The sequence below is a fragment of the Lissotriton helveticus genome, chromosome 10 (genome assembly GCF_964261635.1).
Source record: "Lissotriton helveticus chromosome 10, aLisHel1.1, whole genome shotgun sequence".
NCBI lineage: Eukaryota > Metazoa > Chordata > Amphibia > Caudata > Salamandridae > Lissotriton > Lissotriton helveticus.
Genome location: NC_136071.1, coordinates 443,355,048 through 443,382,592, shown reverse-complemented (window position 1 = coordinate 443,382,592; position 27,545 = coordinate 443,355,048). Strand labels below are relative to the sequence as shown.

Below are 27,545 nucleotides of genomic sequence, written 5' to 3'. Positions count from 1 at the left end.
TTGTTGTTCCTTATGTGACTATGTGATATCATAGGAATTGATATGGTGATTTGGCAAATTTTTTGATTCCCGCACCCCCCCCCTTACCCTTCCAAGTGCTCCCCTGGAGAACCCCCCCCCCCCCCCCCCCCTCCTTCTCTTATGGCCCTACTCTGGCCTATGAGAACTCCCTTTATGGTCGGGACAATGAAAAATTCAAATATATGCACTTCTCTGCTTCTACCTTATTAGTCATTTTTGATCATTATTCATTAATTATTCAATTTAGGGTCTGTGCGAGTTGCCGAGGCACAGATCCGCCTCCTTGATTAGAAATAGACTGTAGAAATGCCTCCGCTTCCTCAACTCTTCTGAAAACATTCATCTTGTAATTAAACCTCACTTTTAAAGTTGCCGGGTATTTTAACTGAGCTGTTGCACCTGATTGTTTGAAAAGGTCTATTAGTTTCCCCAGCTCCCACTGTTTTGATGCTGTAATAGAGGAGACGTCAGATCGAATTTGGAAAGAAAATCCTTCCGCACTCAGTGTGTTTACTTTTAATGCTTTATTCAAATTTTCGTCCTTTAACCCCTTGCATGCTGATGACGGCCCCCAGCCGTCATGCACTACGGTGCTCGTGTGCTGATGACGGCTGGGGGCCGTCATGACCGCACCCACGATCGGAATGTACCGCACAGGCGCAGAATCGTGGCAGCATGCAAGGGGTTAAATTAGGTCAGGAAATGATCAGGATTTTCCTGGGCCTAGTTTTATTTGGGTTAAGTTTAAACGGGTCTCTATGCACCCTCTGGATGTTCGCGACTAAAGCCTGTTCTGTGCTGTGACTTTTAATTGCTTCTTTAATCAATTTAACTATGAAGTCTTTTATGTCGCCTCCTTCTGCTCCCTCTGGAACTTTAAGTAATCTCAGATTATTCCTTCGCTGGGAGTTTTCAATTGATTCAAGCTTGTCCTCCATGCCTTTTTCTTGTTCTTTTAGCTTAGTAAGGTCTCTAGCATTCTCACTAACTTTAACGGTAAGCTCCTCCACCCTACTTTCCATTGCCGTAGTTCTCAATGTCCGAGAATCTAACTTATCCTCCATCTTCTCGCAAAATGCTTTAATTTCTGATTGATTTTTCTCTGACACCTTAAACCTACTACTCATTTTGTCTGTTAAAGATTGTAAGAGACCTAAAACTGAAGAACTTAATATACCTTCTGCATGATCTTTTTCTGCTTCCTTCTTGACATGCTGACTAACCTCTAATTGAGTGCCGTCCGCATTAGATTTTAGTCCATAGTCATTGTAGGAGAGTAGGGTCTGCTTCCTATGGTTAACCCCCACTTTTTGCAGTGATTCACTGTTTTTTTTTTACTTTAGTATGGCTGTGGTCCTGCTAATCAGGCCCACAGCCTAGCTGTACTCTCTCTAAATTGATACCATGTACTTTAGGTACATACCAGATTGGTTACTGGGTCACCCTTGTGAGCCCCTGTATATGGTACTCTAGGTACCCAGGGCATAGGTGCACCCTAGGCCTACCAGGGGCTGCAGCATGTATTGTGCCACCCCATGTTAGCTTTCCAAACTGACACCACAGGTCTGTTCTGACAGCCTGGGTAAGGTGGTGTAATCACCCCTTACTTAGATATAGTATACCTATATCTACCTGATATATAGTTTGCTTTTTCAGTAGTCTGCAAGAGTATGTTTTCCTGCTGTCCCCTTAAGTGATTATGCTGCTGTACATGTTCCTCCCGCTTGCTCGGAGCTTTTCTCACCCAGTTGCCAACTGTCCTTTCTATCAGCTTGCTGGTCTATGCCCCCTTACAAAAAAACCTTCATGAAACCATTTTCTAATAAAAAGATCACATGTAAGTGCGTACAGGTGTGGTATGCACACCTTAACAAAAACACTGCATCACAGTCTCTCCTAACGCACCATACGTTCACAAATGCTGTGCTGCATGGTTAATTTTTTGTTTTATATAGCGCAAATTGGACCCAAATGTATCCGAGCGCTTTACATGAGCAGCAGTTGCTTTACACAAGAACTCGTACATTTATTCATACAGTCCCAAAAAAGATCGCCAAGTACGAGTTTTCTTTTGAAGAAGGTCAAACTGATTCTTCCAGAAAGTGTCTTCAGAACTGCTGTTCATGTTCTACAATTGGATGGTGGAACTCCATTGTCTTTTCTTGCCAGCCTGCACCATCTTCAGACCCAGCTACATTATTTACAAGGCCACCATGACCGTCATCCCTACCAGACAAGCGCATCTCCTGTGGCTTTTGGCACTGGGACACCATCAAATTACAAACTAAGAAATAAAAAGAGGAAACCTAGCAGGCCTTTTCCATCTATGCATTCAGGCTTGGGAACAGCGCCCCCATAGCCATTGGTGTTCCAATTTACGAGAGTATCCAACTCCTCTTTTAAAAGAACACTACATCACAATGCATTCACCGTCCACAATCCATCTTCCTCTCTTATTACTCATGGACTTTTCTTGTCTGTGGCCATTTACAGTGCTTTGTTGCCTTTTGGTTTAGTACGTGATATTAAAATACCATATACATAAGGAGCTGGCTTTTAATTCTCTGGAAATAAAATATCAACTGGCTTCTTCCATTCTAAACTACGGGGGGAAATTAATTCTAGAGTCAGAAATTGGCTGTACAAGCCCTCATTCTGTCAAGCATGGATTATCGTAATAGTCTCTATCTTGGCATTTCAAATGCTGGGCTGTCCAAAATTCAGGTAGTACTTAATTCAGTCGTCCAGTTAATACTTGGTTTGAGGAGACCGGAGCACATGTCTGTTTTCACTCGTAGATTTCATTGGCTGCCTACTGAGAAGGATTTCATTTGGGTCTGCCATGTTTCTTATGCAATCCATGGAAGAGAGCCCCTTTCTCATCAAACTTTCATATGTAGCAACCCAATTGCCCACCCCGCTCATAATCTTGTGCTCCTCAAGGTTAAGAAATCCAAAATGGGAGGTCAAGCTGCCAGCTGTTTAACAGCTAGAAAGCTGAATGCTTTCATCCATAGCAAATAGGAGAAATCCTGCACCTTTTTCTTTTAGAGGTCCTGAAATCTTTTACAAATATGGTGAAGTTGAGTGCGTAATCTTGTTTTAGGCAGTACAGGGATGCTCTTTGTCAGCCTATCCTTTCTACTAACGCCACAGTGCGGGTTTGCTTCATGCCCCCTCTTCCTCCTTAGTCAGATTGCTCCTTATTTTTAAAACTTGTAACCTATGCCGACTCTCTCCCATAAACACCGTGGTCCTCTTTGTCTGCCCCCTTCTTTAATAAGCATGCAGTCCCTGTCTCCACACAGTGTCCTCATATTCAGCAAAAGTACTTGCGCCTCCCAAAGGCGAGACCTATTGGCTATGCCAATGCTGGTTTTTAAAAACTTTTTCCTTCTTATGAGGCACTATATTTGCAGATGTGAAAATAAACATGCCATTATGCATCATGTGTCGGGTACCCCACAAGTCTTACCTTTGACTTGTGAAGCAATCTCTAGAGACTACATGAGCCACCGCCACCGTGCCCACCTTACCCCAGCAGGACTTGTAAACTGGCTAGGATGGTGATGGGTATGGGGAAGGAAGCCAGGGAATATAGATGTGGTGTTCTTGAAGCCCGTTATGGAACCTCCCTTTGTCTGGGGAATATCCGTGAGCACCGATAACTAAGAAAGAGAAAGAGCAGACTCTATTAGTAAGGACACAAACACACCCCTTGCTCCTCCCTATTACACACATGCGGCATAGGCTTTACCTTGTCAGGAAGACACCACGCAGACACGTAATCCAATTGGTTAGTGTCACAGTGGATTAGCGCTCCAGCGCGGTGAGGAACATATCCGGCGCCTCAGCATGGACTAGTCTCATCAAAAATGCGCTCCTGCGCAGCCAGTACATACAAAAATAAGCGTTCCAGCGCAATAAATGCAACCGAAAAAATAAACGCTCCTGCGCGGTCCGACCCCCAAAGTAAATAGAGCTCCAGCGCGAAAGGCACACTAAAGCAGTAGACCCCCAAAGATGTTAGCGCTCCAGCGCGGCAGGCACAAAGAAACAAGAAAGTGCGGCAGAGCGGAAAGAAATCGCTCCAGCGCAGCAAGGAAAGTTAGGCAAAAACTGACGGCTTAGCGCTCCAGCACGGAAGGCATACAAAAAAACAAGAAAGCGCTCCAGCGCGGCAAGGAAAGTCTAGGCAACACGGAATACCTTGGTCCTGCAATACAGGCGTCGGTGAACATAGTATCCGAAGCGCCGATCTGGTGGGAAACCGCGGTTCAAATGCGGTTTCCCCCGGATGCGCTGGACGCCGCAGTGGTAGCTTCCGGTAGTGAAGCTAGACTGCCAACCTTGATGGGAACTGAAGTCGGGTGCTCTGGTTTCCGCATGTGGGGAGCCTGCACACCCACCGCAAACAACCAGGATGCGAGGAGCCTGCACACCCACCGCAAACAACCAGGATGCCCTGAAGCCTATCGGAACCATGACCCATGTAACTGGTTCCAAATCTATTGAAGCAATTTTGTTGGTATTGACCAAAACTAGACTACATGCATTCCAAAGCAAATACAAGACCCTTTCAGGCATAGAGTGACGCATAAATTATGAAAAAAGGAGAGACCTCTGGGTAGTTCTCAAGTTTAGAAGGAAAGCAGCTCCTGTAAGAGCTCTCTCAACACCAGCGACACTCTAGATCTGCTCACCTCAAATGTCTGTTTTTCTATCAACGTTTTTAAGCATAGGAATAGCACAGTGCTATCCACGCTGAGATAGAAACGGACAAAGTCTTTTGCCATTTATACAGCAAAGACTTTAAGCATGGGACTAGTATAGTGCTGTCCTTGCCGAGCTGTAAAATGACAAAAGCCATTTATCACTCCATGCACAATATTACAGCTTTGAATACATTCCAAAGCACTGAATTAAGTGAAGGCACATATGTTTAATCAAAAACATATATGTACCACGGCAGTCACATGTCGCTTGTGCTCTAGTCGTATCATCAACCCAAATTTTCCAGTAATTCACAATTATTTGACAACCCAATTTAGCTCCGCCACAGAAACACCACACCTATATACTGAACTGGGAAAGGGCTAGGCAGGCAAGGAGTGAAGGAAAACATGGCATGTTAGGAGGAAAGGGAAGGCTACAGGAAGGGTGTGAACAATGAGGATTATCTCCAGCGCAGTCAAAACATCAACATTTATTTATATTAATGATTTTTGTCGTGGAAACATATCTCGTGGTTGTCAGAGCACTCTTACATATAGACCATTTCTACAACCAGAATACCACGGACAGGTGTATCAAAATGTAACGTGAGGAAGGCAAAGAAGCGCGTGACAGAATTATTAGGGTGGATCTTACAGTTAGCTGTTTTTATAGTGATTTGGAGACCGGGTCATTAGGATGGAGCCTACAATTAGTGTATATTGTGTAAACTAACATTGTGCTAAAAATTTACAATCGGTACATCTGCCGGTATTGACTAAAAGTTCTGCAATAGACACAACCGTAGCAGATTATTTATCTTGGAACTTCCGTAGCTTGGATCTATGAGTCTGGATGGTTTCAGCTGCAGCCCAGCCACAAGAGATATCGGTCTGGTCCTTGAGAGAAGCCATGACCGCTTGCTTCTGCATGCGCCTGCCGTGCAACTAGTCTCCCTCCATGCCACACACTCACACTGGGAATTTAGTATGTACATTGCAGTGTGCATTTAAAAAGCTGCGTAATTGTATTAAAAAGATCTGATTTATATAGTTTTCGATTTAGAAAATGTGTTGCACTGTATACCCACTCCCATATCTCAAGGGGATAAAACAAGGAACACAGATTTTAGTCAGTTGATGAAGTAGTACTTAATTCATTAGTCTTATGGTGTCTCTGTGTGGTAAACAGGCATGCACTTCTACACTAAGTGCCTGACTGCATGTGAAATTCTTATCCTGACTTTGTTTGGTCGTAGCATCATGCTTCTCTAGAATATGTGGTAATGCAAGATCCAGAAACCTGTGGTCGGAAGGGGCGGGTGCATCAAGCGTGCCCTCACAGTGGGCATATAATTACAGTCCATGCCTGCTTTTGAGTCACATAATTTGGTGCGGTCAGTGTTCCCTGTTTTGTGACTCCTTATTGTGACCAGGCCTTTTTTCTGTCCGACATCGTACATACCATTGACCTTTCTTGTGTAAATTTCCTCTGTTATGTGAATGCCCAGAACCTTGCGCTGATATACTGTGTGTATATGAAGTGTATTTGTGTGCAGTGAATGTGTAGCACACGTATTGTAGTAGAACTGTGTGTGTTACATTTCTTGAGTACTGTGGATCCATTTTGGATGCCCCTTGTTTAGCACGGCACAAGATGGAGGATAGCTTCCTAAGAGAGTGGAAGTGTATTGCCTGCATTCATGCGGCTGGAAGGTGGAGACCCACACACTGAAGTGAATGAGTATGGAGATCTAGCTTCTCTTAGAAATCGATGAAGGCCTTGTTAGAAAAAAAATCCCTGTTAATTATTTCTTCTTCAGCACTGCCATTTGGTAGATGCCAGAGCTCAGGGATGGGGCTGCAGTTTCTGTTGAACAGGGGGGAGGCAGTTTCTAGGCAATGTCTGCCCTTGTGTCTGTCTCAGATAGCTGATTCAAGAAGGCTGATGACCGCTGTTGTTTTATCATTTTAGATTCTGTATGAATTACCTGATTCATGCCCTGATATAGGTACATTTCACATTGCCCTTATATAGGTATAGAAATCCAGTCCTTATTTAGGCATTGTCCATGCTAACCAAATACAGGCATGGCTACTTAATTACATCCGTTCATCTACGTCACAAAGAGTTCCTGGAAAACCAGACTCTTGAGACTTTAGGACTTCCCCTTGCTTGGATATTGATTTCTCCAAGAACTCATTTATTATGCATGAACATCTATTCCTTAGGGGGTCATTCATGATGTTCATATGCCCAATTTCTATGTCAATACTGGCATTCCTAAACACCTTCATGGTATAAATATACCCTCACTTGCTATGACAAGGCATGGTGCGGTTCGGCTACCTACTTGCACGACGCGGCTCGCCACAGCAAGTCTCGAAGGAAGTCCTCTCCCCAACGGACGCACTGAACAGACGCTGTCATCCTCCCTGCCGAGAATCCAGCTCCAGTGTTTCTGACTCCACTTGCCGGCTGTTAGAGAATCGAGTCCTGGGAAAGAGATACCAACCTCTCTCATTCTAAGGTATGGAGCTGATTAGAATCTAGAGAAACCTTTGGCAATCCTTGGCAAAACTAAACTAGACTATATTGAGGGATGCCCCCGGGGGTTTCAGTACGCACTATGTCCGACTCTAAGGAAAGGTCGCTGGGCAAGGCTAAAGCAAAGTTATTAAAACATTGAGAACCAGAACTCCGCAGTTCTTGAATGTTAATGGATGTTTGGCAGCCTTGTGCCAATAAGAGGTGCATTTTTTAGATTTGGGTTGTACTTCTTACAGGGGTAGTAGAGCATATAAGGTGGAAGTGGGCGCAATTCATTTTCTGAAAAAAAAATACATAAGCAGTCTCGTCTCTGCAGCCTATAGGTCAGACCACGGGCGAGCTCCGATTGCAGCACTGTGTGTTTCTGAGAACGTTTGCTGTGCAGCTGCATCAAACCATGCCACAATGAATGTGTTTGTAATGCAAAGCCCATGTATGATTGTGGCTTAAGAAATGTTGCTTATATTTGTGAGTGTAGCTGTCTGTAGTTCTCCATACGTGTGTTTAAAATAAATAAATAAATAAAAAAACACCAGAGTTTTGCTCAGAAGCATGCGGCTGATCGAAGGTCGGTGCAGAATACCAAGCCTTTTTTTTAACAATTTTTTTTTTTATAAACAAAATGATATCGGTAAGAGCCATGGCGGAGCAATAGCCGGGCCCCTAATACAGGACTCCATATTCATTACAGTAACATGACAATGATCACAGGTTCTGTCAATTTGCTGAATCAGAGTATTGTCCAACCACCCAGGCGACGAATCCTTAAGCAAGAGATTTATACACATCAATGAAATACAAGAGTAATGAGGTCACACGGATATAACAACCTTAGGGATGCAAAGGTGAGGGCTCATCATTGTCTGTTTGTCAGTTGGGCTCCCTCTACTCTTGAACACAGCCTTCTCCGCAATCCTTGCTCTATCCATGTCAAGTTTGGGACCGTATCCAACCCCCATTTTTGTGCGATATTTCGTTTCGCAATTGCTCAACCCATCGATGCCTGCTCTGCCTGGGAGAGGTCAGTAGACTCTCATATATTGAGGAGACAAAGCTAGGGAGATGGCTTTAGGGATTTGCTGCATGTCCTTTCCATTTGTTTCGTGACTTTATCCCAGTAATGCTCGATTTGTGGGCAGTCCCATAGTATGTGAAAGAAGGTGCCTGTCTGATTGCAATGTCGTAAACAAAGGGGGGGTCAGGAAGTCTACCAAGTCTGAAAAGGAGTTTAGCGTCAAAATAAACTTGGTGCAGGATTTTCAGCTGGATGAGACGTAGTCTCATGGGGATGGCCACTTTTTTGGGGGAGGTCAGCGCGTCGCGCCTGTCCTCATCGTCGATGCTTCCCAGGTCTGACTCCCAGCCCACACGTAGTCGCTGCATAGGGTTGGTCCTATTATTTACTAACTTTTTCACAATACCAACTCTTGATTCCACCTCGTTCCTCTTTAATCCAACACTTGACACTCCCTGCCTCTTTCAGTCACTCTTGAAGGTTCCTTTTCAACCCTGCTTTCCCCTTTTAATGCTGTTTTCTGTCTTTGTATGCACCTTCTTTTCCCCGCCCCTTCCTTTCCACAGTTTGTGGTTTTCTCTTACTTCCTTGGATCAAAGTTTACGGAGGAAAAATAAGTGCCAGTCCCCAAAAATCCTCACTTGCAACCACTGGCTCAAATCAAGCACTGTGTAGCAGCCTGATTTAAAATAAATGATGTCCTGGACAAATAAATATAGTCGTGCTTATTAAGTTTCAGTCCTAATTCTCCTTTGCAAAAGCAGATCTGCCTTTGCTGTCGTACATGTGGGTGGAAACATTGGGCAAGGTACCTAGGTCTCTCCTACACAGATTAGCTGTCTGGCAGCAGCTATTGTCATCACACAGCACACAACACAAACCATACATATTCAAACGTATACATATAGAAAGGAACTCTTGTACAGTCCCTTTCTGCCATTGGCTACTGTGCTTCAGCTGACTTTAGCCATTAGCTCACAGGGGCTGTTCATCAGCCGCATGATTTGTGGATGTGAGCATCTGAGCAGCTGAAAAGTAAAGACCTCTCTTCGTGCAAAATCCGGTTTCTCCACCTGCACTCAATCATACTGCTTGTCTGTTGCTCTTGGTAATATTGAAAAATACGATATTAATGTACCTCATGATGTGTGTGTATATTGACGAACTGTCATCACCATTGTTGAAATCACCCAATGTGACGTCCCCCTCAACCCAGAGTCAGAAGTACGTGGTCGGGCAGGCCCTGCGACCTAGTTCCGAAGCAACTTACTGACATATCACAGGTGGGGTGACACGTAACCCTTACACAAGCATGCGAACAGGAGCACCCAGTTCAATCCCTCAAATGGGCAGTAACACCACAATGGTTCAAGAGATTGGCCTCCGATGAAACACGTTGGGCTGGATGGGGCTTGTGTTCCCAAAACACCATAAACTCAGATGCCACAGTAAGTTGGGAACACTCAGCCAATCAGAAGACAGCACGCACACTACACGCAGTGATCACTAGCTCCCCATGTCTAGAATCTGGCACCTACCCACTAGCTCTAATATTGTTTCAACTCAGGGTTGCGACCCACCTGCGCCTCTTATCAAATGACCGAGATGAATGACTCCATGACTAGGCCCAGATTCCTGTTTTAAAAAGAATGCAGAAATCACTTTATTGCACCTTGTGAAATTTTATAAAATGACAGAGAAAAAACCCAATGTACTTTGAGTAAGTCTTCAGACCCCGACTCTGTTACCTGCTCTCCCGGCCACTGTGTTTAATTAAATCAACTTTTGTGTTTTGCCTAATGCCTTTTGTCGTCCATTTGTTCAGTATAAATTTGTATTTGAGCAATCGTCTTGCAGTCTGACTTAACATCTGGCCTGCTCGTCTGGTGTGCTACACTCTGTCCCCCTCTCCCTTTAGTACTTCCCTCATACCACTGTATGCGCTCCAGTGCGGGAGGGCCAATGTTTGATTTGTAAGTCACTGATATACTCAAGTGGTCTTTAATTTGGGATTTAGTGAAGTGTTGTATAGGGGAGATATTTCTTGATGTCGTCATGTGTCCTCTTTCTGCCCATGAGTGTGCTGAAGGGAGGGGGAGGGCTGTGAGCGATGTCATGTCAGTGCATGGATTTTTCCCTTTCTGCTTTTTCCCCTGCTGAATATTGCCTATACAGTTACCACGTGGAGCCATATGAAGCTGCACACAAGTTTATCCTGGAGCATGTACATGTAATTTTTTTTTAATGCTAAGTTAGTCAACCAACCAGATATCTTCATGTCTTTTCTGTTCCACTGGATGATTTGCATTAGGGATATGCTAACCTTCAATCATCTAATTGTGGAGTCTTGTACCCCGGCTGCTACATTTCTTCTTTCTATAGTCTGTGGCACTCACTCATCTGATGCATCAGTGCAGTGAAGCTTACATTACATATCGTAAAATGCAAAGAAAAAAATGATTGAACACCTGGGTGCTGTTTGTTGTTGTGTGCCTTAAGCAGCAAAGCCGGCTTCTAGGCTGTTAAAACTGGAGCTTGTATGTTAAACTTAGTCCGTGTATTCTAGAATGCATATCCTGGTCAACAATGCCAGACAAGCCTGTCAGAAGGATTGGGAGAGCTGGTTAGTTTCTTGGCGAAGTAATGGAGAACACTTTTCACATAGTAGAACCTCAAAGGAAAGCAGGACTTGTCTTTTAACAACATACACCGCCCATACTTGTTTCAGAGGGTAATAAAAGGTCGTTTTGCTTTTGCAAGAATAAATGTGATGGTACGTGTAGAGCACTCAACCGTTGAGCTGACAACTTTGGTTGCACAACATTCTGTTTGGTTATGAATGCTTTTGCTGTTCTGAAGCATCATTCTCCCTCACTTGTGGGCTACCTTTCAATGGTTGATGCCCATGAACTTTTATTGATGGGAAGCAACTCTGCCTGCACCGTAGTACATCCTTCTGTAAGGTGTTAGCACTGTAAGAGTCAAGTATTCAAAACAATGTTGTGAGCCCTCCTTTTCACACAAGAAAGAAGCTAACATTCATAGAAAGCAAAGACGGGTTCCCCAAATGTCTACAAAGATCTTGGAGCATTCTAGAGTTTCAGATATTGGATTTAAGTTAATCCAGCCCCCTCCTTCCTAAATGACCGTGGTTCCTGCAGCTGAGTGTCTTTAATTTAAGTGCAAAGCATATGTTTGCTTGCTGCCAGCTTCCCAGCTTTTCTAAGTTTAGAGCGAAGCGCTATTCTAGGGCTGCTAACGTGAGCACTGAACCCACCAAGACACACAAGTAAACATTAACCACATTTAAAAAATCTGACTTCATGGCGTTCAGGGGCAGAGTGGGATGCAACATTCTTAATCGTGGCCTTTTCATTTGAAATGCACTTTAAGAGAGATGGCTTACACTTGGGTTGAATGTTACCACGCCTGTTCTCGGTTGATAAGATATTTTTTCTCCACAGTGGCATGCAGTCTTGTGGAGGTGGGGCGAGTAACATCTTCGGCAGTCCTCAAGAGGTGCCGAGCTCCAACAGGAACCACAAGATGTCCTCGAGCATCTTTGCCTCACCAGAAGATCCTCAGAGTGTGCCCAAGAGATCAAATCCGCCAGGTACGAACCTCTTGCAGAATGTAGGTGATCTTTTGATTCCTGGTTCCCAGGAGCAGCATGTGCTGTATTTAAAGTTAATGTAAATAGCTGTACAGTATCTAAATAATTGCCTATGCAGTGATTTGGATTTCGTTCCTGCTTGTGCTTCTCCATATTTACTTGCTAGCCATGCTGTGCAAGGATGGCGAGCAGAACGCAATACGGTCTATTCAGTGCTATAATTGTGATGCACCAGGAATTATTTCCAAATGTGATGATGGCCTTAAAAAAAGCCATGAACATCGTTGTGGTTTTAAAGAACCACCATTGTGGTTTAAGGCCTCTTCCGACGGTAAAATGCCCATCTCATGCTTTTAGTCAATCAATGACATCAACAGTTAGTCAACTAACTTAAACTCTTAGAAAGACCCCATCTTGCACTACTATGCATGCACAGGCGGTCACAAGCGAGATCAACCCCAATCGTGGATCAACCCTCAAGTGCTCTAAATGCATTGTTCCTGGAGCAGATACATTATCTTTCTCCCAGCCCTCCAAACATGTCCCTGCCCGGTTCCCAGCTGCCAGTGTACCTACTGCAGTCCTCAAACGCCCTTATGGGCACTCTTGTTACACCTGTAGGTAAAGTAGACCTGCAGTGGGGCAAAGCTGCTTTGCTATTTGCTCCTAATGAAAAAAAAACAAGTACACCGGCATTTGTCCTCCCATACCATTTGTTTCTTAAACCCTATGTCAACGGTTCGATCTGAATTTGTGCTTATCGCTGTAGATGATGTGATTTTTCTCTTAATTTTAGGTGGAAAGGGGAGTGGGATATTTCATGAGCCAGTGTCTTCCCCTGCTCGCCAGCTTACTAACCCTCCTGGTGGAAGGAGCAGCAATATCTTTGGAGATGCCGTAAACAAGGCACCTGTTGTGCAGCATCCGAATAAACCTAAGGTACCCATCATGATCCACTCGAATAGTAATGTAAACAGTGGCTCAGCATGAGTGAACAGCAGGCAAGGGTGACTGAGGAATTTGTGGAGAATGAAGGGGCTCTATTGACTTGTCATCTTTAACGTATTTGCTGTGCCCTCTAACTTGTAAAAACTCTGACAATGATTTGAAGTTTTGCAGACCATTTACTCCGTCGCAAATGTGATCTATTACTTTGCCCGCTGAACCCTCAGTCCTCCTACCTCATTTAGTGATGGAGGAACAGAAGTATCACATTGATACAGCCTCCGTTGGCTCTGTCGACAGATCCCTTGTTGGCTCTGTCGACCGCTCCCCCGTTGGCTCTGTCGACCGCTCCACGGTTGGCTCTGTCGACAGCTCCCCCGTTGGCTCTGTCGACAGCTCCCCCGTTGGCTCTGTCGACAGCTCCCCCGTTGGCTCTGTCGACAGCTCCCCCGTTGGCTCTGTCGACAGCTCCCCCGTTGGCTCTGTCGACAGCTCCCCCGTTGGCTCTGTCAATTGAATGCTACTCCTGACAGTCCAATGGAGTAGGGCCACCAGACGAAGGACATGAATCCACCTGCTCTACATAGTGTGGATGGTGAAATGTCGCTTGTGTCTAAAAAGACCTATAAGCAGGCGTATTGCGCATGTTCCTTCACTCTGCTATGCTGAAAATGATGGCTACAGAAGCCAAAAGCCTTGGTTGTGTGGTTGCTGTTGTTGGGGTATGTGGGTCTGGGTTTCTTGTGTGTACATTAACTATAACTTTAACATTAACATTTAACATTAACTGAGACCTGGCTGGGAGATAATTCACTGCCAGATATCATAGCCGCCGTCACGACCGAATACGATATTCTATGGCATAATCGAGCAGATAATGCCAGAGGGGGGGGAGTGGCAATCGTGTTTAAAAAATCTATGACGGTAACAAAAATCTTGGCAGAAACGATAGACCTAGCTGATATGATAGCGGTAAGACTCACATTTGACAATTCATGTCTGGTAATTCTTACAGTCTATCGTCCACCCAACTCCACCCCAAACTTCAATGAACTGTATCTGTCCACTATATCGGACATTCGATCACGCTACAAAAATATCGTAGTAACGGGAGATTTTAACTTGCACTGGGACAGGTTAATAAAAGAACCTGCGGCATGTCATTTAGAGCAGACCATGTCATCCTTAGGTTTCAGACAGTTAGTTGATACACCTACACACATAAAAGGACATATCCTGGATCTCATTTGGACTCTTGATCCTAAGGTAGCTCCCCCGAGGGTTGTGCCTTGCATCTGGTCTGACCATCATTTACTTTACTGTGATAGTCCTATAAATGCTAGACCGTTGCAATTGCCTCCTAAAGTGAAGAAAGTCCGGCAATGGAAAAAAGTTGAACAATGCACTTTGAGAATGACTCTTTCAGAAATCATTCAACCGATAGTCCCCAATAGCAATGTAGACCAAGAATATAGGGATTTAATTCCAGCCTGACCAAAGCTTTTGATCGAATCATACCTGAAAAATCACAGAGAGTGAAGGGGGCGGGAAAGGGAGCACCATGGTTCACTCAAGCCCTAAGGGATCATAAGAAGAAGCTTCGCAACGCTGAAAGAAATTGGAGAAAGCAAAAAGATGAAATAGCGCGAGAACAATATAGAAATCTATTCCGTCTGTATAAAAAGCTTATCCTGGCAACTAAGGCTGCCTATTTTGAGAATCGGATTAGTCAAGCTGATAATGTCCAGAAGGAGACAATTAAAATCTTAACGGAACTAAGTAAAAGACCCCAAGAAACAGAAATAACAATCTCCTGTAATGCTTTTCAGGGTTACTTCTTGGAAAAAGTAGATACCATCCTACAGAACATCGGAAAGGATGCTGGGCCATGCCTTGCTGATCAATTGTCTGATCATCCTCTGAAGGATGTTGCCATCTCACATTTCCCCCAACTCGATCCTATGACCCTGGAGCAAATAATGACTAGAACTAAGTCTGGGTCCCCAGCCGATCCATGTCCCCCTTGTGTATTTCGTCTAGCATGTTCCATCCTAGAGGAGCATGTCCTCTCATTGCTAAACAAATCACTACTCACAGGGCAGTTACCTGATGGATTTAAAGAAGCTCGGGTAAAACCTTTAATAAAGAAACCAGGAGCGGATCCTAAGTCCCTGAAAAACTACAGACCGATCTCTCAGCTCCCGTTTCTGGCCAAAGTCCTGGAGCAACATGTGCTAAAGTCTCTGGCTATGTTTTTGGAATCACACCATCTTCTCCATGAGCTCCAGGCAGGTTTTCGAGCACACCACAGCACCGAATTGGTGATGCTTTCGGTGCTGGATGAGCTGAGAGAGATGGCTGACAGTAAGAAACCGAGCGCCCTTATACTTTTAGACCTGTCGGCGGCGTTCGATACTGTCAGCCATACATTGCTCCTGGACAGGTTGTCCAGTTTTGGGATTCAGGGGCCAGCATTCCGCTGGCTGAAATCTTTCTTGACTGGGAGAATACAGAGGATCCAGCTAGGGGAGGAGATTTCAGAGGTTGGAAATTTAACATGCGGGGTGCCCCAGGGCTCTGCCTTATCCGCTCTCCTATTTAATCTGTACCTTTAGCCATTAATCAGCTCCCTGGCAAAGATGGGCTGTCGCGTATTTAACTACGCCGACGACACCCAACTGTTGCTGAGTATAGATAATACAACACAAGCGCAAACTCAGGCACAGAATGTAGGGGGGGGCAGGGGGAATTCAGGGTCATAAAGCAGTAAAGCTTAAGACATCATTAGGAATGTCAGGTCATGTGGAAGGCGGAACATCCGCGAGGGAAGGCATACATATATCACCCCGGTAGGAGTTCCATTGGCCCCAGATTTTACCCCACTTTTTGGGCCTGCCGTGCGCCACATACACCGTCTTCTCTCTAAACATACACCAGTCCATATTCTCCTTCCATGCCAGAACCGTGGGCGGTCTTTGGGAGCCCCACAACTGCGCGATATCTCTCTTGGCAACCATATTCCCAAGGGTTCCCCACCAAGTCTGTGCCACATCATAATCAGTCGGCTCCCAAACATTCAGCAAACAGCGCCTAGCTTCAGGCAATAGCGCGATACCCGTGACCTCCTCCATCACGGCATGCACTTGATTCCAGAACAGCACCACCTCCGGACATTCCCAAATGATATGGAGGAAAGTACCAGTTAAACCGCATCCACGCTTACACAACCCATCCACAGAATATCCCATACGAATCAGGCGGGGGCCGGTCACATAAATCCGGTGCAGGATCTTAAGCTGTACGAGTCGGAGACGAGCCGGAATCGCGACCTCCTTCGGTGAGGATATCGCCGACTGCCAGTCCTAGTCATCCAACTCCAAACCGTCGCTAGTCCAGACCTCTCTAAGTTGGACCAACAAATCAACTCGATCATTAATCAATTTCTTGTATATCAAGGAAATAGTGCTGTCGGGAACGTATCCGTCAAGCACCCGATCTTCAAGTGGGGAGGCTTCCGGGATAACGATACCTGCGGGGAAAACCGAGCTCAACGCGTGGAGAATCTGCGCATATCGGAAGAACTCCTTATCACTCAGCTCATATTCCATTTTCAACTCCTCGAAGGTCTTAACCCTGTCTTTGGCCCAGATATCACTCACCCTGCAGATACCAATATTATCCCACTTCTCGAAACCTTTCGTCTTCCACAGGCTGCCCAATCTTTCAGATGCATAGAGCGGAGTCGCTCGAGTCAGTCGATCCCTCCATCCCATTGCCACGTTAGCACATTGCCACACTCGTACCGCTATTTTAGTGGGTCCCGAAAGTTTCTTCCCGGCAGATTTGGAGTAAAGCGCCCTGTTATAATCGCCACCCGGCAGCAGCCACTTATCCATTTCAAATGCAGGATTTGACGCAGGACCGTACATTCCATGATTAATCGCTCCCAGCTGGGAAGCCCAATAATATCGCCTTATATCCGGAAGTGCAACACCACCATCATACCAGGGAAGCGTCAGCTTGGTGAGGGCGATGCACGAACGCCCGCCCCATATCAATTGTCTCTGCAGACTCTCCACCTCCCAAAAATAGCCTGCCCGGAATGACATCAAGTGTGTTCTGCAGCGCGTATAAAAACCGCGGCAAAGGCATCATTTTGAAAAGAGCTGGACGTCCGAGGTGGGACAATGGCAGTTTGCGCCAGGCCACAACGTCGGATTTTAATCGTTGGAGCGGGGGAAGTAAATTACGATCATAACGGACCTCGGGGTCCAAAGCGATAAAGACCCCTAGATATTTAAATCCCGTCTGCACCACTTGTATGGGACAACCGCGTGGCAAAGAAGGAGTCACCCGAGAGGACATAGACACAGGACTTGGTCCAATTGATCACAAGGCCGGAGTTTCTCCCGAACGAGTTCAACACATCAAACAATACAATCAGCGACCTTCGAGGCGACGTAAGATACAACAAGATATCATCTGCGTGGAGTGACACCCGGTCCTCAAAATCCGGGGTCCACCGAATACCTCTCATCGATGGCTCCCACCGCAGCCAAGCAGCCAGGGGTTCCAAGGCAAGGGCAAAAAGGAGCGGGGACAGCGGACACCCTTGCCGCTTGCCTCTCCCAAGAATAAAAGACTTGGAAACCCGACCGTTCACCACAATCTGAGCCAATGGTTCCTCATACAAAAGTTTCACCCAGCCGATGAAACCAGGACCAAAGCCGAACTTTGCTAGAGCGGCCCAGAGATACGGCCATTCAAAAGTATCAAAGGCCATCGTAGCATCCAAGGAAGCCAAGATAGCCGGTTCACGCAGTGACGCTACTCTCGCAAGAATGCCATGCAAGCACCGCTAGTTCAATGCTGTGTTACGATGTGGAATGAAACCGGACTGATCCGGATGGATCAGGCCGCTGATCCCTTTTATCAAACGGTTCGCCAACAATATTGCGAGGATCTTGGGCTCCGCATTTAAAAGCGAAATAGGCCTATTAGATGCACAACGATCCCGCGGCTTACCCTCCTTATGAATCCCCACAATGGTAGCAAGTCGCTGATCACGAGGGAGGGAGCCGATGTCTCGCGACTCCAAGAACATAGAACGAAGATATGGCGCCATGTTGTCAGGACGCAGCTTGTAAAGCTCGATGGGGAGGCCATTAGGGCCCATGGCTTTTCCCGAGCGTACAGAACGAATAGCGGTTGCCACCTAGTCAACGGAAAGGGCTGCGTCCATCAGTTCCCTATCTGAATCCGACCGGCAAGGCAATGCAATGTCCCGTAACAGCAGATGTGAGTCTTCCTCAGGTCTCTCGGACACTGGGGAATACACTTTCTGGAAATATTCCGCAAAACACTCCACAATCTCGGCAGGATCAGTCACTCTCACTCCATCCACTCTCTCAACCACAGGGACCACACGACTCCCCCTCTCCTTTCTATCTAACCAAGCAATCAATTTCCCCGCCTTATCTCCTACATCATATAAACGTCCCTGCTGCTCTCTACTCATGATTTTGGCGGCATCCGTTACCAACGCCCTATAGTCAAGTTGTTTAAGAGTGAGGAGATGAATCTTATCGTGAGTGATACCCAATTCCAAATCCCCTTCCAACTCAGCTATTTCGGTCTCAAGGCGGACTACCGCCTCGTTTTTGCTTTTCTTGGAGCCTGCAATTAACGACAGCGCCTGGCCACGGATAACTGTCTTGAAAGCCTCCCACAGCGAAACAGAAGAGGACACAGACCCCTCATTCTCAGCAAAATAATGATCCAAAGACTTGATCAACTCCGCCCGGGTTTTAGGGTCACGAAGATACCAAGGATTGATCGGTGCCACTCGACCCTCAGCCCCTGTCTTCGTATCCATCATAAGCCACAGTGGGGAGTGATCTGAAATACCCCATATATGAACAACAACTAAGGAGTGACTAAGTGCAAGCGAATAAAGAATATTTAAACAAATTATTTTTAGTGTCTTTATCTTTATATATATCTCTCTCTCACTAACCCCCTCAAGAACAAAGAAACCCCTTAAAGAAAAATATTCCTTAGGGGAACCAATGTCCCTGTGTGATTTCCAGAAGGAAAGGAAATCTTATCTTTTTTGTAAAAGGACCCTCACTCACCACTAGTTGGTGACATGCTTAATCATTGGGTCCCCGCTGGGGTGGCCGAATGCCCCTCCCCCCCCAGCGTGCTACAACGCCTGATTTACAGCGGAGCGGGATGTGGTGAGTGCAACAGTGCCCAAATTAAGGTGTGAGTGTAACTGTGGGTGCAGAATTAAAAAATACAAGGTTGTTGCCTATACAAAAATCTTTAATACCGGCCAACCTGTATTAGGTTAAAAACAAAGTGACGGACAGCTAGGTTCTATCTTAGGAAACCTGTGTCCTTTTAAACAAACAAATGGTCAACATGTTTCTGCTGCTACAACTGCAAATTCGCTCAGCATTCGTCAGGGCCTAAATTATGTCCTCCGGTGGTGTACGCGCGCTAAGGCGCACCCTCCCGCGAGGCTCTAAATGTGAAAAATTCTTTTGAAGTTTAGTGTTAGTCACGGTTAGTAGCCGTGGTAGCTCACTGCAATTTGCTGTGAGAGTACGAGTTTTCTAAAGTAGCGTAGCAACTTCGTCTGTAAATTCAATCTACCATGGAAGACCAGGGCCTCTCCTTCTCCAAGGAAGAAGTGGATGCTTTACTAGGTGATAGTACCCTATTTTCTGACCCTTTACTAGCACATGCCATCTCGCAAACCGGCGACTGCGAAAAGTTAGGTGACCTTAAGCGCAATCGAATCTGGGCCATTTTAGATGGTACCATGATAAAGGAGTATTTGAATAACAACGCAGCACCTAAGGGGCTGCTAGTCACAAATGCTCCTAGAATCTTTCTCGACGATGCAGTGTTCCGCAAGAAGTGGGCGCAGATTGCGTGGCACTGCACGCGGGATTGGTGTATATTAATTATCAAAACTGCTCTACGCCTTTCTGAAGCTCTCTTGATAGAGATTCAGACCACAGAAGCTCATTTTAAAGCTACCATCACTGGATATAAAAAAAGGCTCGATGAGCTTAGGAATATTTTTCTTTAAGGGGTTTCTTTGTTCTTGAGGGGGTTAGTAAGAGAGAGAAATATATAAAGATAAAGACACTAAAACGAATTTTTGTTTAAATATTCTTTATTAGTTTGCACTTAGTCACTCCTTAGTTGTTGTTCATATATTGACTGGGGTACAGGAGTGCCTGCTCATGCCCTTTCTCTCTAGTTTTATTTGATATACTGAAATACCCCTAGCCAGATGTCTGACCTCCCTAACCGAAGAGGCCTGCGCTGCCGGCATCAGGACATAATCAAGTCTAGAGAGACTGCCGTGAGCACTAGAGTGGAAGGTGTATTGCAGCTGTCCTGGATGCAATAGCCTCCAACAATCTACCAGTCCCAACGTTTCCAAGAAGTCACCCAACCAAGACTGCGATCTCATAAGGTCCCTGGGGGGATAACGGTCCTCTCCGCCGGAGACGACAGAATTTAAATCTCCACCCATCACCAGGATGCCTTCCGGAAGCCCCAGAATTACTCTCCCATATCAGCAAAGGTCGTAGTCTGCAGGCCAGGAGGAACATAAACAGAAAGCAGAGAGACAGTCTTCCCTTCCCATCTACCAGTGAGAGCAGCGTAGCGCCCCCTGTCGTCAAGGAATATGTCGTCGAACTCCAGGGGGAGGGAACCCCTAACTAGGATACCCACCCCCCTAGAACCAGTAGTGAATCCTGAGTGTGCGACAAGACGATAACCTCGCCGATTCATGGCGTGGCATGTATTTCCAATCAGATGTGTCTCTTGCAGTAAAACTACATCAGGGGAAAGGCGTCTCAACAGCTGCAGCACTACACCACGTTTTATCCTATCCCCCAACCCGTTGACATTCCAGCACAATAACTTCGGCCCCCTACCCCCATCCCAGGAAATTAAAGCAAAACCCACCCCACAGCGAACACAACCCCAGGTTCAGAAGTTAAACGATGCCTTGCCTTGAAACAAAGTGAAACGCACACAAACCCCCCAACAAATACCCAGATCACCCCCCACCCCACCCTGCACCCCTGTGTTAGACTCAAAAGCCACCCCAACTTGCATTGTGCCTGTCGCTCTAACATTAAACTAGTCTACAAAAAGAAACCCGGAGGAGGAAAGCGCCTCACCCCCCCCCCCCCCCCACCACCTCTGGGTATCCGACCACCAATAGTGCAAAGTGTAAAAGTCATCGAACCACAGCTGCCAGTTGTGCACAATGTCCAGAAATCCGAAACCACTGCTCACTCCTGTTCCAACGGGCCGCCCTCAGCTCCTTCGGAATGTTCAGGGCGATCACGCTGCATGGGCAACGTGTCGAGCCAGTCACTCACATTCTCAGGGCGGTCAAAGAAAAACGTCCTATCTTTGTGTTCTACACGCAGCCGAGATGGAAAAAGCATTGCATATTTCATACCCATGTCTCTCAACCGTCGCTTCACCCCCTGAAACCCCATCCTTTGTTTCTGAACGAACTGGGTGAAATCGGGATAGAAGCTGACCACAGTGTTTTCGAACTTCGTTCGGCCGCCCACCCGCGATGCCTGCAGGATAGCGTCTCTATCTCTAAAGTTGAACATTCTGGCAATGATGGGACGCGGAGGGGCGCCCAGCTTGGGTTTCCCGCCCGGCACTCTGTGTGCGCGTTCCACTGCAAAGAAGTTGCTCAGGCCTTTGGGGGCAAGATGATTTAGGATGAGGTCCTCAACAAGGAAATCCACGGCTGGGTCGTCCAGTTTTTCAGGAACCCCAATAATACGTACGTTGTTGCGTCTAGCCCGACTTTCAAAATCCTCCAGCCGGCGACAAAAGAGATCATTGGAGGATCGTAGATTGTGAACCTCCGTCTGTAAATCGGACACATCAGTCGTAAGGCTGGAGGTCTTCAGATCTAAGGATTTGACTTTTTCGTTAGTCTTTGATAGATCCGCCCTGATCAAATTGATATCGATTGCCACAGTGTCAAGCTTTAGGGCCAGAGCCTCATACTGTTGGCCAATAGAGGTCTTCGTGCTAGCAATGGCGCCCATGACATCATGCAGGGTCAAGTCATCCGACGCCGTGGAGTCGTCTCCCAGGGACCTACACGTACCACCGGGGGACCCCTTAGGATGAGTGTAACGATCCAAAATATTCGATTGAATAGCCCCCCCCCCCCCCCCCCCCCCGGTGAACAGTCTTGGTCTTCCGTTTCTCGCTGTCGGGTTTGCCCGCCATATTGGATGTTGCGCCCCTGAGGGGCCTTCGAGTCCTGGTAAGAATGGCTCCTCTCGATTAACCCTCTGGGATCCCCCCAAAAAACGAGTTACAGCCAGATATCACACGACCAGAGACACTCGGTGGCAAACACACAGTGGAGTCGCAGGGTCAGACTGCGTCCCGGGTGCCAAAGCGGTCTCGAGACAGGAGAAGGCCGGGGAACCAAAAGCGAAACCGAAAGTTAACTCCAGGGTTGTGAGCAGGGCCCGTAGGCCGTTGTTGTTCAATTACTACCTGGGCACCACATTGACTCGAACTCCGGGCAGTGCCATGGAGCAGGCCACAAAATTTCGGAGTGTCGTAGCTACGGTTCCTGGAGTCCAAATCGATTTTTGAAAACAGCTATTATATCAGCTGGGTTGCGTCTTCAATAACCCGTCGTCATAATCAGGATAATATTCAGGATAGATGCGGGAGGTGGCGAAGGTCTCGGGAGCCCTGTGCTCACGTGGCCATCTCGGTTGCGCGCGAAGCTCCTCCTCCAGAACTCCCATTATTAGTAAATGTTTGAGGTCGACATACTTGGGAACTCCTAAACGTAGATTTAGTGAAAGAGGTTACTGCTTGAGGCATATTTGTAATCTATTGACCCAGTCCCTTTGAAGAACACTACTCTGGTATTATCTCCAGCTGAAGTAAACTACTGGCCTGAAAGAGTCACTTTGGTGGTTCCCAGCCACTGTTTATTTTGAGCCCTACATATGCCACTGACTAAAAGGGCTAAACACATTTGCAACTGATTGTCATTTAACTGTGTTTTTTGTAGGAATTGTATATTCTATAAACCAGTGTCAGCCCCGTGGAAAGGTCTCTATTTTAGATTATAGCGGCACTTTATTTCTACAGCATACACTTTTTTAAGGGCAACATTCTAAGCTGTTTTATTCCCATTTTTTTTATTTCCTGGATAACAAGGGCATTTTTCTGTGTACAGTTTTTGGTAGGTGCTTCTACGAGTCAGTGCTTGAAAGCATTCACAGAAATGGGTAGCAAGAGGAAAGAATAGCCGAGGGGATACTCAAGCTAATGAATGAAAAGGATTTCCGGAACGTTTTCTTCACTTAAATGATTAAACAGCTGCACATTTTTCAAGAGTGTAGGGATCTTCATCTATACTATTTGTCTCTATGCTAGCTGAGCCAAATTGTGCTGTGAGGCATACCCAAAGCAGCTGATTGGATAGTGAGAGGAACAGTTTCAGTGGACTACTCTGCCATCTCCCAATGCATTTCTGTTCTCCTCAAAACTATATCTGAATGGGTGCTTGATCTCTTGACCTCTAGAGGAAGAAAAGATGAGTTTGTCGTCTTGGTTTTCGATCCTGTCTACAGGTTGCTCACAGGTATCCGCACTGAGTGCTCAATTTATCTAGATATTCTGTTTGATCAGAACCTTCACATGATGGTGAATCTAAGTTTCTCCCTGGACTAGAATATCTGGAAGTGTTGTAATATATGGATCTTTGCAGGCTTCTGCTACATGATTTATGAGCTGATCTTTAATCAGTGATATCAAAAACCGTGTGAATAGGGAAAGCCAGGTGGTAGGCAATTGAAACCAAAACTGTCACATTTGGTGAAATGAGTGGAAGTGGGGGAAATCTGCATTATGCAAAATGTAGAATTTTGTACGCTTTGCAGATCATACGGAAGCTTAATTCTAACAATGTAACCCACATTTTATTGCCGTACCGTGTTCATCTCTTATCGTACCGAATTAAGGGTTGTAAAATGTCCAGCAGTGTGTGCATGTACATGGCTAGGAATGTATTCTTGGCTACTTATTAACAGCAGGTTTTGCACTGCGGCGTGAAGTGTTGCGATATACTACATCAGCAGGAACTAACAGTGACCTGGAAACATTGACTGTACTTTTAGCCTTAATGGCACTAAGTGTCCCAAATCTTGCAATCCGATAGGAAAGTAAAGGCAAATGTCCTGAAAAGTGGAGAGGATTATAGCACTTTCTAGAACAGCCTTCAAGACCCCCCCCCGTCTATTGAATCTAAAGTTCACAGTAAGATTAACAGTGTTTTGTGTAGTTTGACACTTTGTGCCTCTGGAAGACGTTGAAAGTTGAAGATCCTTCAACCAGAAAATTTGCTCCAAGTATGAGGATGACATTCCACCACACACCAGCATTGTCTGATTCGTTCCAGAAAGTGCGGGGGAACAACAAATTTGGCTTCTTCCACCAAGTGGTATATCCCCACAACGAAGCAGGAGGCTAGTCACCAAGATGACCTTCTACGATGAATTAATAGAATTTTAACTGCAAGTTTTGAAAGTCTTTAAGGCCACAAAATTGTTTTATATTTTGAGATGTGGTATGCATCAGGCTTAATCAGATCCTTGTTTTATCAGTTGTATCCAAGATTTTTTTTTTGTAACTCTTTTTATTAACCTTCATCGACATACAAACGATCATAGCGACAATGTAATCTCTGCAGTCGTGACAGAATCTGACATTAACTATACATATTGTATACAGTGAGGGCAATTCAAGGAGAGGACGATTCGGCTACAGCAAGTTGTTGAGGTGGAGTACAAATGTTCTCTCAGTACGAGTTCCATGGCCCCCATATGCGGGACCACTTTCAGGGGAATCCCCGAGCAACATGCACTGTCTTTTCACGGAACATGCACCAGTCCATGCTTGATTTCCATGCTCCCAGTGTGGGTGGTGCCGCTGCCCCCCCAGGCCTGGACAATATTCCTTTTTGCCAACCTGAATCCCAGCTAACCCATTGAGTCTGGTGTGTGTTTACTTAACATTTGGGAACCAAACGATCTAAACATCCACGCGCTTCCGGGTGAAGTGTACCTACCTCCCTCCCTCCAATAGGACTGAATGTGTACGCATTCCCAGATAATGTGCTTAAAGGTACCTACATGTCCACAATGTCTGCGACAGTCCCCTGTGACCACCCTTCCCATTTGCACCACTCTAGGCCCGTCGTATAGATCCTATGCAGGATGTTAAGTTGTACGAGTGGTTGTCTGGCTGGAATCACCACTATTCTAGGAGATGGTACAGCTTCCTGCCAGTCCTCGTCATCCATCTCAATACCGTCCGCCACACACTTTTGTCGTAATGGGGAGAGAGGGTCTTCCATATATATATCAATTTGTTATAAATCAGCGAAATGGTCCTATCTGGGAGGTGGCCGTCTAATAGTCTACCCTCCAGTGGGGAGGACTCTGGGGAGGCAGGACCCTTTTGGAAGGACTGAACGCAGGGCATGGTGCACCCGCATATAGCGAAAGTCTCCCCTCTCCCATAAGTCTTGAATTTGTGAGATACCACTCTTGTCCCACCTGTCAAAGCCCTTTGTCATCCACAAGTTTCCCATTTGCGCAGAGTCCCATAGAGGGGTAGCCAACGTCAGTTTACCCTCCCATCCTAGTGACTTTGTAGCAGCATGCCAGACAGCTATCGAATGCCCAGTAGGGCCCGTTGGCGGAGGCCGAACAGGTTTTGTATATAGCGACCTATTCTAATTCCCTCCTGGGAGAAGCCACCTGTCCTTTCGGTAACCTGGATCTTCAGGGTGTGGTATATAAATAAATAATACCGGGACTATTTTTGAATTACATTAACAATAACAGATAGCTCAATAAATAAGAGGCAGGATCCGATGTGTCCGAGTCAGAAGGATTTATTCAGGCAAAAGGGAAGGGACTGGAACGGGACAGCCTGAAATAAGTTGAAAATGAAGGCAGCTGCACCATTTCATCGACAGTGCAGCATATATATAGTAAGACATTTCAAATACATTACATACAGTAGGCGTAACTTATGACAAACGTAAGATATGAACACATGGGTGGAAGAAGAAGGCGTGTACAGGGCGTGCACTGAGACATGTGATGTGAAACGTCATAGAAGTGTCATGAATGGGCGGAAACATGGAGGGGGCTACCTGAGAGCAGCTGGGACCTTTAACCTAGTGGTGCGCGCAAACGGGCAATGACGTGTTACCAGGGAGAACTGGGAGCTATGACTTCTACACTAGAAGAGGAGACTAAAGTCTGCGGTGTCAGGACGACATGTACCTATAGCGTATCTGGTATCTGGTGTTTGGAGTACATGTTGATAGAATCTAAAAGTTATCAGGGCAAAGGCTACTTGACACTAAGACTGGTGCATGCATCTATTCTACATGTATTGCGTGAGCTAGGAATATTAATACAGTATTTCTCCTGCATGGAGACAGAAAGACTAGACCATAGCTGAAACTGTTGATGCGGTTCAGTAGCTTAGGAATGCAAAGGAGGAAAGCTGGACTGATAACTAGAAGCATAACATACTCTTGGCAGACAGGCAGGCAGAGCCAGGCCGGGCCGGGCACCGCGCGGCAGGAAGTAAGTGAAGGGTCAGGGATGCAGGCGCGGGCTGCATCGCTCCTCGGAGAGGGTTCAGGAGACTGGAGCTTGAATCTGGTGTCCGGGCCCTTTTGAGGCCTAAAAACGGGGACAATTCGGTGAATTAACGTGCACACTGTGAAACGTGACAACATAGGCCTAATACTCGTTGCCTTCACGAGAACTGGAAACTGACATACTAACGTTGGACACAACTGTAATTGCATCTTTAATCGATCATAGGGGGATACATGCATATCGATCATGCACATATAACATAGAATGGGGAAAACGTAGGCACATATAACATGGCAAAATTTACTTTTCCACATTCCCTCCTTGTGCCCTACGTTTCCATCAGGAAACATCAATATTCATGATACCATCTATCTGTTCATATAGCATCATTTGCTCGTCTCGAATTGTCTTGGAATGGGATTTAGGACTAGGAATACAAGAGGTAGCACACATGCCGCAAATCGCAGGGCCACATTGTAAACAGAGGCAGCAACTGAATATGATCATTACTGCTATACCTAGGAATGACAATACTTTCCATCCCCAGGCAGATATGATACTCCAGAGCCAACCGGACCATGTCCAGGTGCCTGGATTCTGGTGTAACTGATGGGCAATTTTATGGAGTCTGGTTATAGCTGAATAAACAGACGGCGCGTTATTAGGAATGAAAATGCAGCAACTAGATCCGATGACTCTACAAGCTCCTCCTCTATCGGCCAGTATGACGTCAAGAACGAGACGATTTTGGAGCACGACAAAACGCATAGCAGATTGCTCTTCTGTTAAGTTACCTAGAGCGGAAGTAGTCTCATTCACTACTGCTTCAAGGGTTCTGGTTAACCTACGTATTAACTTACTATTCTGGACAGGACCTATAAAGAAAAAGAAACCTTTATTGAAGTCTTGATATTGTTCTAGGGCAGTTTCAGTTTGATCGACAATTGGGGACTCAGTCTCCCTT

General features: G+C 45.9%; 1 protein-coding gene across 2 annotated transcripts in view; it reads left to right on the top strand.

Annotated features, from left to right (window-relative positions):
* Positions 1 to 27,545, top strand: part of JPT2 (Jupiter microtubule associated homolog 2) — a 127,843-nt gene that overhangs the window by 39,414 nt on the left and 60,884 nt on the right. For both annotated transcript variants that reach the window (XM_078662936.1, XM_078662935.1), the window contains exons 2-3: positions 11,764 to 11,912; positions 12,709 to 12,851. In XM_078662936.1, coding sequence (XP_078519062.1) covers positions 11,768 to 11,912; positions 12,709 to 12,851 — 288 coding nt within the window. In that variant the 5' untranslated portion in view covers positions 11,764 to 11,767. The remainder of the gene's footprint in view (positions 1 to 11,763; positions 11,913 to 12,708; positions 12,852 to 27,545) is intronic.